At 40.8% G+C, this 18,243-nt stretch overlaps 1 protein-coding gene across 1 annotated transcript in view; it reads left to right on the plus strand.

The window, feature by feature from the left end:
- The window catches only part of LOC309551594 (glutathione hydrolase-like YwrD proenzyme), a 133,232-nt gene that overhangs the window by 76,113 nt on the left and 38,876 nt on the right, over positions 1-18,243 (plus strand). Inside the window, exons 6-7 of the mRNA XM_082252237.1 lie at positions 1,960-2,047; positions 2,202-2,373. Of these exons, the coding sequence (XP_082108363.1) occupies positions 1,960-2,047; positions 2,202-2,373 (260 nt within the window). The remainder of the gene's footprint in view (positions 1-1,959; positions 2,048-2,201; positions 2,374-18,243) is intronic.

An 18,243-nucleotide genomic window follows, 5' to 3' on the forward strand; every position in this document is an offset into this window, starting at 1 on the left:
GCAACAATTCTTTTTTTCAGATCCTCAGTTTTTTGCCATGAGGTGCCATGTTGAACTTCCAGTGACTAGTATGAGAGAGTGAGAGTGATATCACCAAATTTAACACACCTGCTCCCCATTCACACCTGAGACCTTGTAACATTACCAAGTCACATGACACCGGGGAGGGAAAATGGCTAATTGGGCCCAATTTGGACATTTTTCACTTAGGGGTATACTCACTTTTGTTGCCAGTGGTTTAGACCTTAATGGCTGTGTATTGAGTTATTTTGAGGAGACAGCAAATTTACACTGTTAAACAAGCTGCACACTCACTACTTTACATTGTAGCAAAGTGTCATTTCTTCACTGTCACATGAAAAGATATAATATATTTACAAAAAATGTGAGGGGTATACTCACTTTTGTCAGATACAGTATATAGTGTGTGTGTGTGTATATGTATGTATGTTTGTTTGTTTGTTTTTTTTTTTTTTTTAGCAGAGACCCTAGAGAATAAAATGGCGATCGTTGCAATATTTTATGTCACGCTGTATTTGCACAGTGGTTTTTCAAACACAATTTTTGGGGAAAAAATACACTTTAGTGAATTTTAAAAAGAACTAAACAGTAAAGTTAGCCCAATTTTTTTGTATAATGTGAGAGATGTTACGCTGAGAATCGTGAGAGAATCGTTATCTTTATTCTAAGCAAAAAAAAATTGATTCTCATTTTATCCAGAATCCTGCAGCTCTTTCTATCCAAGATTAAAAATATAAATTTCTCCATTTTTCTAATTACGTATAAAATCTTTACTTTTGTTTTCAGGTCCATTTTAAAGTAGAAATCCAGTCAAATACTATCTAAGCCTAAATCTACTCCTCACACCCTCATTCTAAGCCCTATGGTAACTACCCTGTAAGGAAAGATTCTAATACTTATCTATTCCGAAGGCAGTCAGAACCGAGCCCACCAACAATGGCTGCAATGACTTCACCCTTAGGCTTACTATGAAGCATCCGTCATCAGCTGCCCCTCTTCACAGAAGCTGGCGCTGGGAGTGATCATGTGACCGGACCAGAGCGTCCTCAGAATAGGAAAGTATAAACCTCTTTACAGAGTAGTTAGTATAGGGCTTAGAATAAGGTTGGAAGTAGATTTAAAGTGATTGTAAAGTCTTGTTGTTTTTCAACCAAAAAAACCAAACATATTATACTTGCCTCCTCTATGCAGTGGATTTGCACAGAACAACCTGGATCCTCCTCTTCTCAGGTCCCTCTTCTGCTCCCCCTGGCCCCTCCCTCCTGGTGAGTGCCCCCACTGCAAGCAACTTGCTATGGGGGCACCCAAGCTGTGTCACAGCTCCCTGTGGCCATTTAGACACAGAGCTGAAGCATGGCCCTGCCTCCCTCTCTCCTCATTGGCTGACTTACTTTGATGGACAGCAAAAGGAGCCTATCAGGAGTGACCGTCTCAGACTACTGAAACACTCATGGACATCGCTGGTCAGAGATGGGGCTAAAGTTTTAGGGGGTTCTGGGGAGGCTGCTGCACACAGGTTTTTTATCTTAATGCATAGAATGCATTAAATAAAAAAGCCTTCTGACTTTACAACTCTAGGCCTAGTTAATGTTTAACTGGACTTCTACCACCACTGCAGCAATTTGCATCAGGTGGTTTTCAGAAAGGCAAGATGACTAGTTCTTAAGCCTCCAGAATTAGTTCCACTCAGTACTACCCCAGAATGAAAGATGTTTTCTATTTTTTTTATTTTTTATTAAAACTGTATATTTTTTTTCTTTCAACATCCTATGCAATCATAACTTGGGCTATATGAAGAAATAAAGTTTAGTCTTCAGTTAGTTTATTCCACATAGCATAGCACGTGCACTTATGTATTAATACTTTGTGTAACTGTCAAATATGTAACTGTCAAATGCTCTGATTTGGAAAAAAAACTACTTTATTTTGTTTCCACAGGGAATAAAGGTTTGGGAAATCCCACCCAACAGCCAAGGAATCACTGTTATAATGGCTTTGAATATATTAGAAAACTTCCCTATCAAAGGTAAAGCCGTTTATAAACTAAATTAACAAAATGAATGTGATTGCTGTTTGAATAAATTGATTTGAAGAGTCACATCATTTTATTTTTGTTTTAGTAAAATTATGTCTAAATTTGAGTTGTATCTTTATTAACAATGCACTTTACCTAATTGCAGAAATGGCTCAAAACCGTGCTGACTACCTCCATATAACCTGTGAAGCCCTTAAACTAAGTGTCTCCGACAGTCAGTGGTACTGCGCTGACCCTGCAGTTTTTCCAGTTCCAACTGAAGACCTCATTAATAAAGTATATGCTGCAAGACAAACCAACCGTATTAATTTGCAAAGGTAAGCTTTGTGTATAACAGAGCTATTAATACATACAAAAAAAGTCTGGAAGCAAAAAAATAGTTAAGTGGAAATTCTGTTTTTCATGAAAAATGGACTTGGACTAGTTGGGCTTCATCAGCTGAAACAGTTATTTGCAGTTTTAAAACGGGTCTATATTCGCCTGGATCTGCGTTCCAAAATACAAATCAATTATCTGGATGCATTGTTTGGACATGAAGGAATGATTTATATGACCCTGTCCATTTTTCTTAGTTAAGAAATAAGCCCCTTGTCTTTTTGTGTCATAATGGAAGTGACAATATGAAGAACATTTTTGTAGTTCCCTTGTACACTTTGTTGAGCAGCAAATCTGTCTCCATGCACAAAATAGCATTCTTTTAGAGCCTAACTTTCCTGACTTTAAAAACTAAGCCCTGATAACTGCAACAACATGTTACTAGTCTTTGTCCCAAGCAGTCCCTCAGCAGGTATCGAAAAGGTCCTCCCTCTCAAACCAGCTCTCTGTAGTTGTCATAGGCAGTTTTGTCCTCTCTGTTGGTGTATTTCTCATAGGCAGTTCTTTTTGTCCTCTCTGTGGATGTTTACAACAGCCTCTCTGGGTCAGTGTTACGAAGGACATAAAGACTACTGGAAACTGCAGATCAGCACATGGTCTTTTGAAATTGCAGCTCTCAGTACACAAGTAGCAACCTTGGCAGCAGTAGCATGAACAGCAACCACGTGCTTTTGTAGCCTCTGTTCCAGCAGCAGCAGCCCTCTTTTTTATTGCATGGGCAATCTCTCAGTAGAAAAGACTCTGGGCAGACAGCCCCTCAGTCTCTAGCCCTGCAGAAGTCTCACAAACAGCAGCACATAGACTTACTAAGGTTATCCAGGGCACATACCCTGTTCTACACAGCTTCTCCTGTTCTCAATGTGGGTCCTAGAAGAAAACTTTAAGAGGACATTTCCCAACATTTTTGGGCAGTAGGCTGAGCTAAAATTCTGCCTGTCAATCAGAATACATCTTGACCTGCCAGCCAAGTCCTTCTATACCTCTGTTAGGGGTGGGTTCTCCTCAGCAGCTTATCCCTGAGCTGTTTTTCAAATGGGAAGGAACAGAAAAAAATCTAGGTATTTATTTTCAGCACTGCTGGGCAGGATGTAAAGAGGCCAGCTCATCCAATGCTACACTTGTTAGTTCCAGCACTCCCTGATCATAACTAAGGAAGAGGTTCAGGTGTGCTGCTCCCATATAGTGAATCCCCAGGATTTTCTAAGTTCATGGATCGCGAACTTCTGACTGAAAGCTTGCCACCAGCAATGAGGAACAACTTGTGCATACACTTTGGCCCTGGTCAGCTGTGTCACAAAAGCAAAAATCTGAAGGCATGGACAACCCAGCCCCTTTCTATAAAAGTATGGTTTTACTGTAGTGCAGCGCTATAAGCAACAAAATTAATTATACTTAAAAAATTATATAAATGGATATACAATTAATAATGGTGCAAAAAAAATGAATCAATTGCACTAAGTCATAAGTCCATTCAGCATATGAAGATGGTGGAGAGTCCACTTAAGGGTGAAGATCCCAAGATGTGAAAAGTAATGGAAATAAACAGTCACCCGTGCGGATAGGCAAGATGGCAGCTTACCGCAATGAGTGGGCCTCCAAATTAATGGATGGGCCACTAAGAGCATAAGGTAACAACTCCTATGGACTGGGTTCTCTCCTCTGCATGAACGGACCAAGCTTCGCTAGACTGCATCAACCCCTCACTCGCTCATAGATCCAGAAATAACTCCGATATGTATGGCAATATGTAGAGGATAAAAGCATTCATAGCGTAATCCCGTTTGACAATATAAAACAGCTTTATTTAAGATTCTACTCACATGGCAGTAGATCAACACACACGTGTAACAGGTAAAAAGCGGCGTCCCGCTATAGTTGATACAAAGCCGGCGTCTTGGGGGCGTGGCAAGCGCGATGTCCGGAACCTCCCGACCGGTTTCGTCAGAATGACGGCGTCACGCCCCTGACGACGTCATTCTGACGAAACCGGTCGGGAGGTTCCGGACATCGCGCTTGCCACGCCCCCAAGACGCCGGCTTTGTATCAACTATAGCGGGACGCCGCTTTTTACCTGTTACACGTGTGTGTTGATCTACTGCCATGTGAGTAGAATCTTAAATAAAGCTGTTTTATATTGTCAAACGGGATTACGCTATGAATGCTTTTATCCTCTACATATTGCCATACATATCGGAGTTATTTCTGGATCTATGAGCGAGTGAGGGGTTGATGCAGTCTAGCGAAGCTTGGTCCGTTCATGCAGAGGAGAGAACCCAGTCCATAGGAGTTGTTACCTTATGCTCTTAGTGGCCCATCCATTAATTTGGAGGCCCACTCATTGCGGTAAGCTGCCATCTTGCCTATCCGCACGGGTGACTGTTTATTTCCATTACTTTTCACATCTTGGGATCTTCACCCTTAAGTGGACTCTCCACCATCTTCATATGCTGAATGGACTTATGACTTAGTGCAATTGATTCATTTTTTTTGCACCATTATTAATTGTATATCCATTTATATAATTTTTTAAGTATAATTAATTTTGTTGCTTATAGCGCTGCACTACTTGACACACAATATGAATGGGATTACTATGAATCCAGTGTTCTAGCTGCTATCTTGTTTTATATCATTGGTTTTATGTCATTTTATTACATCTACTTATTCACTATTAAGCGCAGGATACCCCCCCCTGATTTTATATGGTTTTACTGTAGCCATATTGCCAGTGTGTTTTGAAGCTGTGAGGGAGAACTTACAATTCCGTGTATTGTTTGTTTATTTTTTTACAGGGTTTCCAGTATTTCACAAAAATGAGTACACCCCTTACATTTTTGTAAATATTTTATTATATCTTTTCATGTGACAACGCTAAAGAAATTACACTTTGCTACAATGTAAAGTAGTGATGTACAGCTTGTATAACAGTGTAAATTTGCTGTCCCCCTCAAAATAACTCAACACACAGCCATTAATGTCTAAACCACTGGTAACAAAAATGAATATAAACCACTGGCAACAAAAGTGAGTACACCCCTAAGTGAAAATGTCCAAATTGGGCCCAAAGTGTCAATATTTGTGTGGCCACCATTATTTTCCAGCACTGCCTTAAACCTCTTGGGCATGGAGTTCACCAGAAATCACAGGTTCCCACTGGAGTCCTCTTCCATTCCTCCATGATTACATCACAGAGCTGGTGGATGTTGGAGACCTTGCGCTCCTCCACCTTCCGTTTGAGGATGCCCCACAGATGCTCAATAGGGTTTAGGTCTGGAGACATGCTTGGTTAGTCCATCACTTTTACCCTCAGCTTCTTTAGAAAGGCAGTGGTCATCTTGGAGGTGTATTTGGGGTCATTATCATGTTGGAATACTGCCCTGTGGCCCAGTCTCTGAAGAGAGGGGATCATGCTCTGCTTAAGTGTCACAGTACATGTTATCATTCATGGTTCCCTCAAAGAACTAGCTCCCCAGTGCTGGCAGCCCCAGACCATGACACTCCCACCACTATGCTTGACTGTAGGCAAGACACACTTGTCTTTGTACTCCTCACCTGGTTGCCGCCACAAGCTTGACAGCATCTGAACCAAACACGTTTATCTTGGTCTCATCAGACCACAGGACATGGTTCCAATAATCCATGTCCTTAGTCTGCTTGTCTTCAGCAAACTGTTTGCGGGCTTTCTTGTGCATCATCTTTAAAAGAGGCTTCCTTCTGGGACAACAGCCATGCAGACCAATTTGATGCAGTGTGCTGCGTACGGTCTGAGCACTGACAAGCTGACCCTCCACCTCTTCAACCTCTGCATAAATGCTGGCAGCACTCGTACGTCTATTTCCCAAAGACCACATGCTCTCAACTTCTTTGGTCGACCATGGCAAGGCCTATTCTGAGTGGAACCTGTCCAGGGTCAGTTTTTTGTCAATCCTCATATAGCCTAAGCCCTTTTTATGTAGAGCAACAATTTTTTTTTTTCAGATCCTCAGAGTTCTTTGCCATGAGGTGCTATTTTGAACTTCCAGTGACCAGTATAAGAGAGTGAGAGCGATAACATCAAATTTAACACACCTGCTCCCCATTCACATCTGAGACCTTGTAACACTAACGAGTCACATGGGATGGAAAATGGCTTATTGGGCCCAATTTGGACAATTTCACTTAGGGGTGTACTCACTTTTGTTGCCAGTGGGGCTGTGTGTTTAGCTATTTTGAGGGGAAAGAAAATGTACACTGTTATACAAGCTGTACACTCACTACTATATTGTAGCAAAGTGTCATTTCTTCAGTGTTGTCACATGAAAAGATATAATAAAATATTTACAAAAATGTGGGGGGTGTACTTTTTCTTGTGGGATACTGTATGTACAGTGGAGGTGTCTTCATGTATTGCATCAATCTTCTCTTTGAGGTGATTGGCAATCTCTTAGACAGTGAGTGAGTGGGTAGAGGGGGCAGGACATGAATTGCGAATTATTTTGGTTTTGGCTCTTCATGCTCTCATGTCTACATTTACCTTAGTTCTTGTAGCCCATTCTCCATAAAAACTAACTGGTTGAGTAGAGGTAGTAACAACTCTAAACATTTTTTTTACCCACATGTTATTTTTAAAGGGGAGCTCCACCCTAAAGGGGGAAGCTCCGCTTGTTTGCTTCACCCCAGCTGCCACATTTGGCACCTATTCGGGGGGGGGGGGGGGTGGATACATGTCAAAATCAGGTACCCGCACAATGATTTCGGCGATATGACATTTCTGGTCCCTCCTCCTCCCCCCCCCGCTGCCTTATGGGAGACACGCAGGTCCCAGAAGACGGCAGGACCATTCAGAAAGCACAGCTGGACTCGTGCATTCGCAGTAGGAAACAGTCAGTGAAACAGGAAATGAAGCCTTGTGGCTTCACAAAGTAAACATGCTGGCGCCTTAACCCGGAGCCGATGGACGGATCGGCACCCAAAGCTGATATCGCGGGATCCCTGGACAGGTAATTGTCCTTATATTAAAATTCAGCAGTATTTGTAGCTGCTAACCATTATTTTTTATTTTATTTTTTTTCATAGGCTGCAACTCCGCTTTAAGTACAGGTTAAGTTTTCAAGAAAAGCTCCAGGAATGTGATTAATTTAAACACATACTCATAGCAATCATGATGTCATCTGCCCCTCCTCTCTACCTCAGCAAATGAGAAAATACCTTGTATTTATTGAAAAAAATACAAGGCTTTCCCAGAGTGGCTTGAGTGCGGGAGCGAGCAACGCTCTGTTTAGTGCATTACATGATCACTATACTGTATGTATCATAGTGAAACAGTGAATTAGAGCTTTGTTATTTGTCACATGGAGATGGCATCTGGATAATATGTTTAAGCCAAGCTGGCTCAAAGTAAATATTTAATCTCATTCATGGAGTTCTTTTTTAATTTGCAGACATAGGAGAAAGTAGAATAATTTTTTAAGGGAGCCAATAGATAAACAGTACAGAAAAAATAAAAAAAAATAAAAAAATCAAGATGATCAATCTGACCATCTGTGCTTAAACCTTTCGACCTGCCACAAATTTTCACCCTAGTGTGGCTAATATTTTTCTGTTATACAAACAAAATAAAATATGGTTCAGTTTCCTATTTTTGAAGAAAACTTTTTAAATTCTGATGCTGCTATAAATACAAGGTAAAAGATTGTAATTCGTATTTAAGAGAATGGCACTTGAGTGTTTATGGGTCACAGAATTTCAAACATGTTATGTTATACAGGAATTTATAGAAATACATTTCTGATGCTTGCAAATTCTTAGATTTCCTGACTGTTGGGTAATGTATGTGAGCCCTAAATGCCGTTATTACAAACAAAGTATATAAACCTTATTGTAAGGTAAATTGTTGGTATAACTTCTGCTCTCAGAGCTGTTAAGATTTGTAGGCGGCAGATGACTTCATGACCACAGCAGGGTCCCCTGTGATACTGGTACCAGTGTGTGTATGTGTACTCTAGATAAAAATGTTTACTTAACTTAACTGACAGGGCTACACCATGGAAATTACATGGTCATAAAAGAGACTTTGGAACCTTTGTACTTTATTGTCTGCCAGAAATCCTCTTGTGTTCATCCAAAATATGACACAGCAGTGCCACCTAGGAACCCACCATCCAAATATTACATCTGGAGATCCTATGGATCACATACAACACACCCGCACTGTAACAGGTTTGACCTGTTTTAAATCTGACACATAAACATTTTTGTTTGATTTTCCTTTTTTTTGGATCCTATCTTATACAAAAGGATAATATAATATTTTAATTACTTATTAAAGAGTATGTATAGCTAAAAATTCCCAGTGAGGAAATGCCCAGAGATGCAGAAGGAAGCTAGGGGAAATTTATTGAATTGAGGGGACAGCTGTACATGGAACAGGGTTCACCATTGAGAGTTCCCCTTATCTTTTGTTCTTGGGACAACTCTAAAATATAGCATTTCCTCAGTGACAATGGCCACCATGGCAAATAGAGGGGGAAATATTCCCAACGGGGAACAGACTGAAAAAAAAAAAAAAAACTTGACAGAGGGTTTAACCCTTCTCCACTCTATTCAACATTTAAAAAAAAAAGTAAAAAAATAAAATAATAACCCTTTAAACGCCCATATGTTTCCAGTCTAAAGGTGTCCTGTAAAAGAGTTGAATAATTGAGACCGACAACCTCTGGCATAGTGATTGCAGAGAAAGAATCAGTCACACCACTTAGATCATAAGGTCTACATGTAAGACGTACTTAGTGTAATAAATTCATGTTTGGTCACTCTGGAGCTTACGTATGAAAAGCATACCTATAATCTACTGCTGATAGAATCTTTGTTCCCTTTTCAACAACTAACTAATTGCTGTTTACTATGGACAATAAGAACTTTTCTTGTTATCACATGTTTTATAGGTTTAAGTTTATTGTTTTTTTTTTTTTTTGTTTTTTTAAATGTACCAGAAAGAGTACTTGCATTAAATGAGAAGAATTGTCACTTATGCTGGTGACTGCTCTGCATCTTGAAATGTTCATTCTGAAGCTGTGATCTTCTGGTGCTGAGCTGGACCGGTCAGACACTTGTCAACTAAGCACTCCCTTCCTGCCCCCTTCATTCATAAAAGCTAATCTATCTCATCACACAAGGAAAAGTACTTTATGAATAGAGCAAGTCCACCCCTTGCATTCATAGAGCGCTTTTCATTGCGGGGACTGATAGCACGGCTATAATAAATGGAGCAGGAAAAGGGAGGGCATATTCTGATTTTTTGACAAGTGGTTGTTACAGGTCCAACAGCACAATGTACATTTATTAGTCGGTGTTAGTACCATCTATTGTGCTGATTTAAAAAAAAGTATATAAAGTATACTGAACTAAATCTTTTTGGCTAGCTCTACAAACAGGTGCTAGATATGGCTGTACATCTAGCTCCTGTGTTGTCTGTCACTCCTGCCTGAGGGCAGTTAAAATCATATTAAACCCAAAACAAAAAATGTAATATTGCAGCTTACTGAGTACTAAATGTGGTGTCTGCATTAGTTTTTCTTTTTATAGGGTTTTCCCTCTTCTCACCTGGTGATCTGGCAATAACACACCACCGGTATTACAGTGCCTACATTCTGGATAAAGGAGCAACAGACACTCTTGGACAGCAACCTTGTCTGTCTGGGGGGGAGGGGAGTGTTAGATGCGATGTCAGTATTAAATGGTTTGTCTAAACCAGTGGTCTCCAACCTGTGGCCTAGGAGCCAGATGCGGCCCTCTGCCTGCTATCTGCTTGCACTATTGCTCCTGACACCAACAATGAAGCCCCATTCCTTCCACTGACCCCAACAGTAGGGTAACATTCCTCCAAATGATACCAATGATGAGGCCCTTTTTCTTCCACTGGAACCAATAGGGCATTATTCCTCCCATTGACTAAAAAGAAGGGGCACAATCTCTGACACCAATAATGGGGCATTACTACTCCCACTGATACAAACAATGGGGCTCTATTCCTCCCACTGATACTAGTGATGGGGCACTATTCCTGCCATTGACACCAACAATGGGGCACTATTCCTCCCATGGACACCAGCAATGGTTGGCTGTGCCTCCCATCGACACCAATGATGGGGCACTATCCCTCCCATCGACACCAATGATGGGTCACTATTCCTCCCACTGATACCAACAATGGGGCACTATTCCTCCCACTAACACCAATGATGAGACATTATTGATAAGCTGCAATATAATAAAAGTTTGCTTTTGGGTTTAATACCACTTTGAAGTATATGAAAAGCAAAAGATTTTTATTTTTTTTTTAAGTTCTATATATAGTAGGGAAGGATAAGAGCCCCTGTTATGTTTTATCTCTGTCTATGTCCCTGCTAGGTAGATCCACACTCTGACCATTGTCACTAAAACAAAGTGATGAGAAATACAACATTTTAGAGGTGAAATTATCTCTTCCAATAAAGACGCCTGTCCTGGTAACAACCATCTAAGAGAGGAATTTCTCTTAATTTGCAGAGATTTTGACTCACTTCCTGTTGTATCTGAGTGACAGTAGGTAGTGTCTTTTCAATGTGAAACAGATTGCAAAGAAAACAAAGGTTTTAGGTAGGTTCACAGTGCTGCAATCGGTTTTTGATCCAACTTTCAGTGCAATTTGAAGCAACAGTTTGATGCAACTTGGATAAGGTCTGTATATTCTATGGGGCCAAAATTAAATCAAAGTAGTACAGGAACCGTTTGAAAAATCGTGCCGTGAGTTGCTGTAAAATATAGAATATATCTCAAATATTCTAATCTCTTTAGGCGTTTCGATTTGATTAGCATTGATAGACTTTAAAAACAAAGTGTGAGTTTATTCAAACACACTTGGCACCAAGCATAAATACAATGTAAAAAGGTATAACAGTTCAGTACATTGTAAGTAAAAATATGAGGAATAAAAACAATATTTCATGGAAAAGATGTGTTCAGCTTGAATTCATGGCAATATAGCCATGTGTGTTCCTCTGTGTGTGTCCTTCTTCTGAGTAAAATGTCTAGTTAGAAGCAGGAAATTACATTGCTAGGTTTCAGAGAGCAAAACACCTGCTTAGGTTGTCAAAAAGGACTATGAATAGATTTGTGTAGAGAAAAAGTAAAGTGTGGTCTTCCTTGGTCTGTGTGTGTGAGTCCTGCCGAGGTCCAAATCTCATGGCAATTTATCTTACATGTGGACGTCTTAATCTGAACGCTCAAAACCTTGTATGGCATACATAACTTCTGCTAACGTCAGTTATTCTATACAAGAGGAGGTACTAAGCCCATAAAATCATATATGGATCTTTGATTGACAAGCCCACATGTAACACCCTATTCCTGTAACGTCTAATGTGGCTGATGTCATGTTAAACCATGTAACCATCATATCTTACACAAAAGTAACACATATAACCAACTTGTACGACTTGTATAACATTAAGTAAATACATACAAATACGATTAATTTATGACTGGGATAACACTAGTCCTAACTAACATTATTTAAACTACTATATGTATCTTCCTAGTATTACACATGGATCCTATTCTTGACTTCCATGACATACTATCCCGGCAGATACCTTATATGTCATCTTCCAACTAGCTACATACTCCAGAATTATTTGACATTTTACTGTCTCAGCTCAGATGAAGAATCTCATTGTTAATCACCGGATCAAGGTCATTCACACATACTGTATTAATACTATGATTAATCATAAAATCACATATATTTTGCAAGCTTGCTGTGAAAATAATAAAATTCCAATAAGTGCCGAATTATGAATTTGGAATAAATATTTAACAGTTGCATTGATGTGAACGGGCACCATTAAACAATATGATTTCCATTGTCATGCTATTATGTGCGAAATAAGTTGCATCGTAAATCGCACTCCATGTGAAAAGTCTTAATCCTGGTTCACACTGGTGCGATGTTTGAAACCCTGTGAATCAGTGCTGGTTCCTGCATCACATCAGAATCGCACAGTGGTTCACACTGAGATCTGTGAATTGCTGGGGATGTCAATGTAAAGATAAAGACACCTCCAGATTAGATCGCAGTGCGGACTATGAAATGGTGCAGGAATCGGATCGCATATGTGTGAACACCCAGGCAACCCGATTCCAGTGCGAACCAAAAAAGGGTCCTGCACCATTTTGTATGGTTGAAATTGCATTGCACAGACCTCGCATGTGATCTGCACGGCAATGCGGCGTGAATCACATACGATGTTTGGTTTCGCACTAGTGTGAACCGTCACTTAACCTTTTCTCACTCTATCCTATACACATACACTTTTATGAAGAATGCAGCTGCTGGAAAAAGAAAAGATCAGAGGTTATTTTCTATTTGCTAAACATTACAAAACATTAACACCAAATATTGTGAAAATCATTACGTAATAAATGGAATATATTAAAAGATCATTTAGGGTATGTCCCTAAGTTTAGATTCGATCTGTTGGCTTCATACAGGAATGCTTCCTCTAGTCCAGGAGATGGGATCCCCCTTAAAATCCATACCCGACCAAAAGGGCCTGGTTTGAATTTGGGGGTGGTTCCCACTGTAATTTATTTATTTGTTTTACACTATCCCTGCTGTTTATTTATATTCATCTGCCAGTCTATAATCCCCAGCTGACATCTGAATGTGCAAGGCAGGAATAATTACACTATCACATTTTCTGTGTGTGTTGGGATGTAATTCTAATTGAATGGCATTGCAACATAGTAACCAATGCAAACTCATTTTACCATAGCTCCCAACTGAATCCAACAGATCTTATGTAAACTCAGGGACATACCCTAAATTATCTTTTAATATATTCCATTTATTACGTAATGATTGTCGCAATATTTGGTGATAATGTTTTGTAATGTTTAGCAAATAGAAAATAACCATAGCTCCCAACTGTCACTAATTTCCAAGGAGTGTCCCTGATTTGGAACAAAGCAACTCTGTCCCTTTATCCTCCTCATTTGTCCTTCATTTTGGTCTGATCTATATCCACTTCAGCTCCGGAAGGTTTTACCCCCTTAATGACAAGGCCATTTTTTTGCGATACGGCACTGCTTTAACTGACAATTGTGCGGTCGTGTGATGCAGTACCCAAATAAAATTGATGTGTTCTTTTCACACAAGTAGAGCTTTCTTTTGGTGGTATTTGATCACCTCTACGGTTTTTTTTTTTTTGCGCTATAAAATAAAGGACCAACCATTTTGAAAAAAAAATATATATATTTATTACTTCCTGCTATAAAACATTCCCAATATGCACAAAGGCCTTCCAATACTATCACCAACAGGGTATAGATGTTCTCTTATTGCAAGAGACTAATTTCCTCGCTCAAATACCTTAGTACTAAATACCCCACCTGAAACCTATCCAACAGCTCAGAAAAAAAAAGGGAGTAGCAATCTGTATAGCTAAGAGTCTTCACCCCCAAAGGAGTAATTGGGGATAAGGAAGGCCGATACATTTTAGTTCACGGTAAAATCAACGAACATGAAGTCAGTTATTTCATACTATGCACCTAATGTGGGACAATTGGCTTTTTCCCATGATATGCTGAGGGTGGTGATGCCACATGCAACAGGTCACGTCATCTTTGGGGGAGATAGCAACATTCCATTGGACCAAATAATGGACAAATGGAATTCCCTGAAAACTTCCCTCAAACATGTCCCCAAACAAGGAGTTAAGTTGGTACACCTACTGCATTCCAATGGCCTAGTGAAGGTCTGGAGGAATGACCACCCTACCATGAGGGATTACACACACTATTCCCACGCCCACAAAACATACGCTCGCATAGACCACCTATTTGCACTGTCGCCCCTTCTTCCATTCATATTGAATACCCAGATAACTGTGACGCCCTGGTCTGACCATTCTCCAGTCGAGATGACAATCTCGGACTTGTGGACGAAGCCCATGCCAGCAACTTGGAGACTAAATGCCTCCATTTTGAATGACCCTATTGTATTCAAAGAGGTAGAAGACCACTTGTACCAATACTTAATCAATAACTAAAGTATCTCCTCCACGATTCTTTGGGCAGCGCATAAAGCGACGATTTGGGGTAAGCTGATCCAAATAGCCTCTCGGAAGAAAAGGGAACGCAAACGAGATATTCTACAGCAGGAGGTAGAATTACGCAACCTATTGAGGGAACAGAGAAGAACTCCTGGTGTGGATATTAGGTACAAAATAGATGCTGCACGAGTGGCACTTAACCTCAGTTTGACCACAAAGGCTGGTAAGTCTGTTCGGTGGTCCAGAAATCGCTATTACACATTAGGTGACAAACCACACACACTGTTAGCTCGAAAGCTGGTCCCGAGACAATATTCTCCAGCGCTACCGAAATTGAGACAATGCTATGGGTACAGGTCACAAAATCCCCAATTGATAGTCAATGAGTTTTACAAATTCTACACTAAACTCTACGCCCAACCGAAAACCACTCCAACATTCGTTACTGAAAACCTTCTTCCGCGATCTCACCCTCCCTCAACTCTCCGCTTCCCATGCGGACATAATGGACAGAGAGTTCTCGGAATCTGAAGTGCTGTCTGCCATTAAAGGCCTCAATCCGGCAAAGGCACCTGGCCCCAAAGGCTTCTCTGGCCTTTACTATAAAAAATTCAGGGAAACTCTCGCTACCCACCTCTGCTCATACTTCAATTCAATCAGAAGAGGCACCCCTATCCCCAAATATGAAAATAACGCTTATATTCAAGTCATTCCCAAACCAGGCAAGGCACGGTGAATGTCTAAACTATCACCCGATCTCTCTTATAAATGTTGATGTGAAAATGACAAATTTTGGCTACTAGAATGAACTCCTACTTGGAGGAATAAATGCACCCTGATCAAGTAGGCCTTTACCGCATAGATAGGCCCCTGACCAAACCAGACGTGCAATCAACATTATTTCATCCTTAAAATCTAACTGGGATGGGGGGGGGGGGGGACAGAGAAAAGGCATGCTATTATGCCTTGATTTGCATAAGGCGTTTGACTCCTTATTTTTTCTTGGGAGTACCTATTACTGACACTGGAGAGGTATGGCTTTGGAAACAATTTTCTTACAATCATTAAAACACTGTAAAGCGAGCCCATAGTGAGTCTATCAATTAAAGGTTATGGATCAGATTAACTTGTGATACGTAAAGGCACGCCCCAGGGGTGCCCCTTGTCCCCACTCAATGTTATCTTGGCCCTAGAACCACTGGCCATCAAAATATGCCACAACCCAAATATCCAGGGCATCCCCTGCGGAGATGAAGTGCATAAGTGCGCTCTCTTCGGCGATGATATCCTAATGTACGTCTCAACTCGACTGATCTCTATCCCTAATCTACTCAGGGAGCTGAAAACATTCTAGGAGTGAATCCCTCTAAATCTCAGGCGTTGAATCTGACGCTGGACAATGCTACTGTAACTGCTCTTAAGTGCAACTTTCCCTTTAAATGGCAGGAAAAATCGACACCATACCTCTGCATTTATCTCACTGCCTCCGTAGATACCCTCTACGCATGCAAATACCCGCCCCTATATAAAACAATGCAGGAGGATCTCAATAGATGGGCTGTAAACCCTCCATCGTGGTTCGGTAGGTTGAATTCTGTAAAAATGAACATTTTGCCTAGGCAGCTATACCTGTTCCGCACATTATCGATAATGAAAAATATGACAGACCTTTGAATTTTTAAACAGAAAATTATGCAATTTATATGGGGGGATAAGAGACCTAGAGTGAATAAATGTACTCTCTTTGTTCCAAAATTGCGGGGAGGTCTGGGGGTCCCAGACCTAGCGAAATACTACTATGCCGCCCAACTCACCCATTTGATTTGGTACCACTCAGAGACCTTATCCGATATAGATGCTGCTAGAATCGTCACACCACCCAACACCCAAATTAGCCACCTTATGTGGCTATGAGCTAAAGATAGACCGAGGGTTCTCTGCCCCACCTTGTCCCTGTCATTAGGAATATGGGATAGACTATCGAAAAGCCATACCTTTAAGTCCCCTCATACATCACTAGTGCCTCTCTTAGGCAATCCACTGTTCCCTCTGGGCCTCTGTCACTCCGCATTTGAGAGGTGGACGAAAAAAAGGGTTTCTTCGGTTAGCGAACCTGTGTGACCGGAAAGGTTTGCTCGCTAGAGCTAAGTTGCAAGAAAAACACTCTCTTTCCCAGTGTATTCTCAGATCTCCCACTTCATGAACTCCCTTAAGAGAGTCTGCGACATTACCACTTAGACTCCTATGGAACACTTATGAACTACAGATGATAAGCAGACAATATATAATTGACTGAACTAAGACAAAACGAAACTGCCTTACATGAGGCGATGGGAAGAGGACTTGGGTGAAAAACTAGATAGGGTGGAGTGAAACGCATTAGCTCAGCTTAACTCTAAATCCTTGATTAACAAATCTTTGATAGAAGCTACTGTAATTATAAAGTGTTTTTGCGATGGTACATGGTCCCAGTCATATTGGCTGCCACGGTTCAGGAGGCCTCTTCTAGCTGCTTTAGAGGATGTGGACAAGTGGACTTGCACGAAAGTCTGGCGGTTTTGGATCCTCACATACAATTTTATTTCCTCACACAAATTACCTAGTGAAATCTACTCATCAGGCGCTTCTGGGCAAACCTATTGAGGGCACACCGAAACATACAAAAAGCCTAATAGCGTTCATATTCACGGCAGCAAAAATAGCGATAGCCCGTTCCTGGCGAACACCGGTGGTGCCGCTCAAGCTGCTAAAGGCTAAGCTGATCTGGATCATGATTAATGAGAGGATGGTGGCCATGCTTCAAGACAAAATGCCCCTCTTCGAGAAAACATGGGACCCCTAGGTGAGGTACCTCGCTGGCCCTTCCTGATCTGAGGGGATGCCTCCACCTAATGGGGTCACATAGTTTGCTTACAATTCCCTACCCCCAGCATCTTGGATCTAGACGCCGACACTTTACTATGCACTTTCTTTCTCTCCTCCTATCCTTTCTTTCCTCTCCAAATCTTTTTGTTACAGTGCATTGCGAAAGTATTCGGCCCCCTTGAACTTTTCAACCTTTTGCCACATTTCAGGCTTCAAACATAAAGATATAAAACTGTAATTTTTTTGTGAAGAATCAACAACAAGTGGGACACAATCATGAAGTGGAAAGAAATGTATTGGATATTTCAAACTTTGGTAACAAATTAACCTTTTTTTTTAATTTCAGTGCAGCAAACTCTCTCCAGAAGTTCAGTGAGGATCTCTGAATGATCCAATGTTGACCTAAATGACTAATGATGATAAATAGAATCCACCTGTGTGTAATCAAGTCTCCATATAAATGCACCTGCACTTTGATAGTCTCAGAGGTCCGTTTAAAGCGCGGAGAGCATCATGAAGAACAAGGAACACACCAGGCAGGTCCGAGATACTGTTGTGGAGAAGTTTAAAGCCGGATTTGGATACAAAAAGATTTCCCAAGCTTTAAATATCCCAAGGAGCACTGTGCAAGCGATAATATTGAAATGGAAGGAGTATCTGACCACTGCAAATCTACGGAGACCTGGCCGTCCCTCTAAACTTTCAGCTCATACAAGGAGAAGACTGATCAGGGAGGCAGCCAAGAGGCCCATGATCACTCTGGATGAACTGCAGAGATCTACAGCTGAGGTAGGAGACTCTGTCCATAGGACAACAATCAGTCGTATACTGCACAAATCTGGCCTTTATGGAAGTGTGGCAAGAAGAAAAGCCATT

Source organism: Pelophylax lessonae (genome assembly GCF_965119305.1).
Source record: "Pelophylax lessonae genome assembly, chromosome: 3".
NCBI classification, from domain to species: Eukaryota; Metazoa; Chordata; class Amphibia; order Anura; family Ranidae; genus Pelophylax; species Pelophylax lessonae.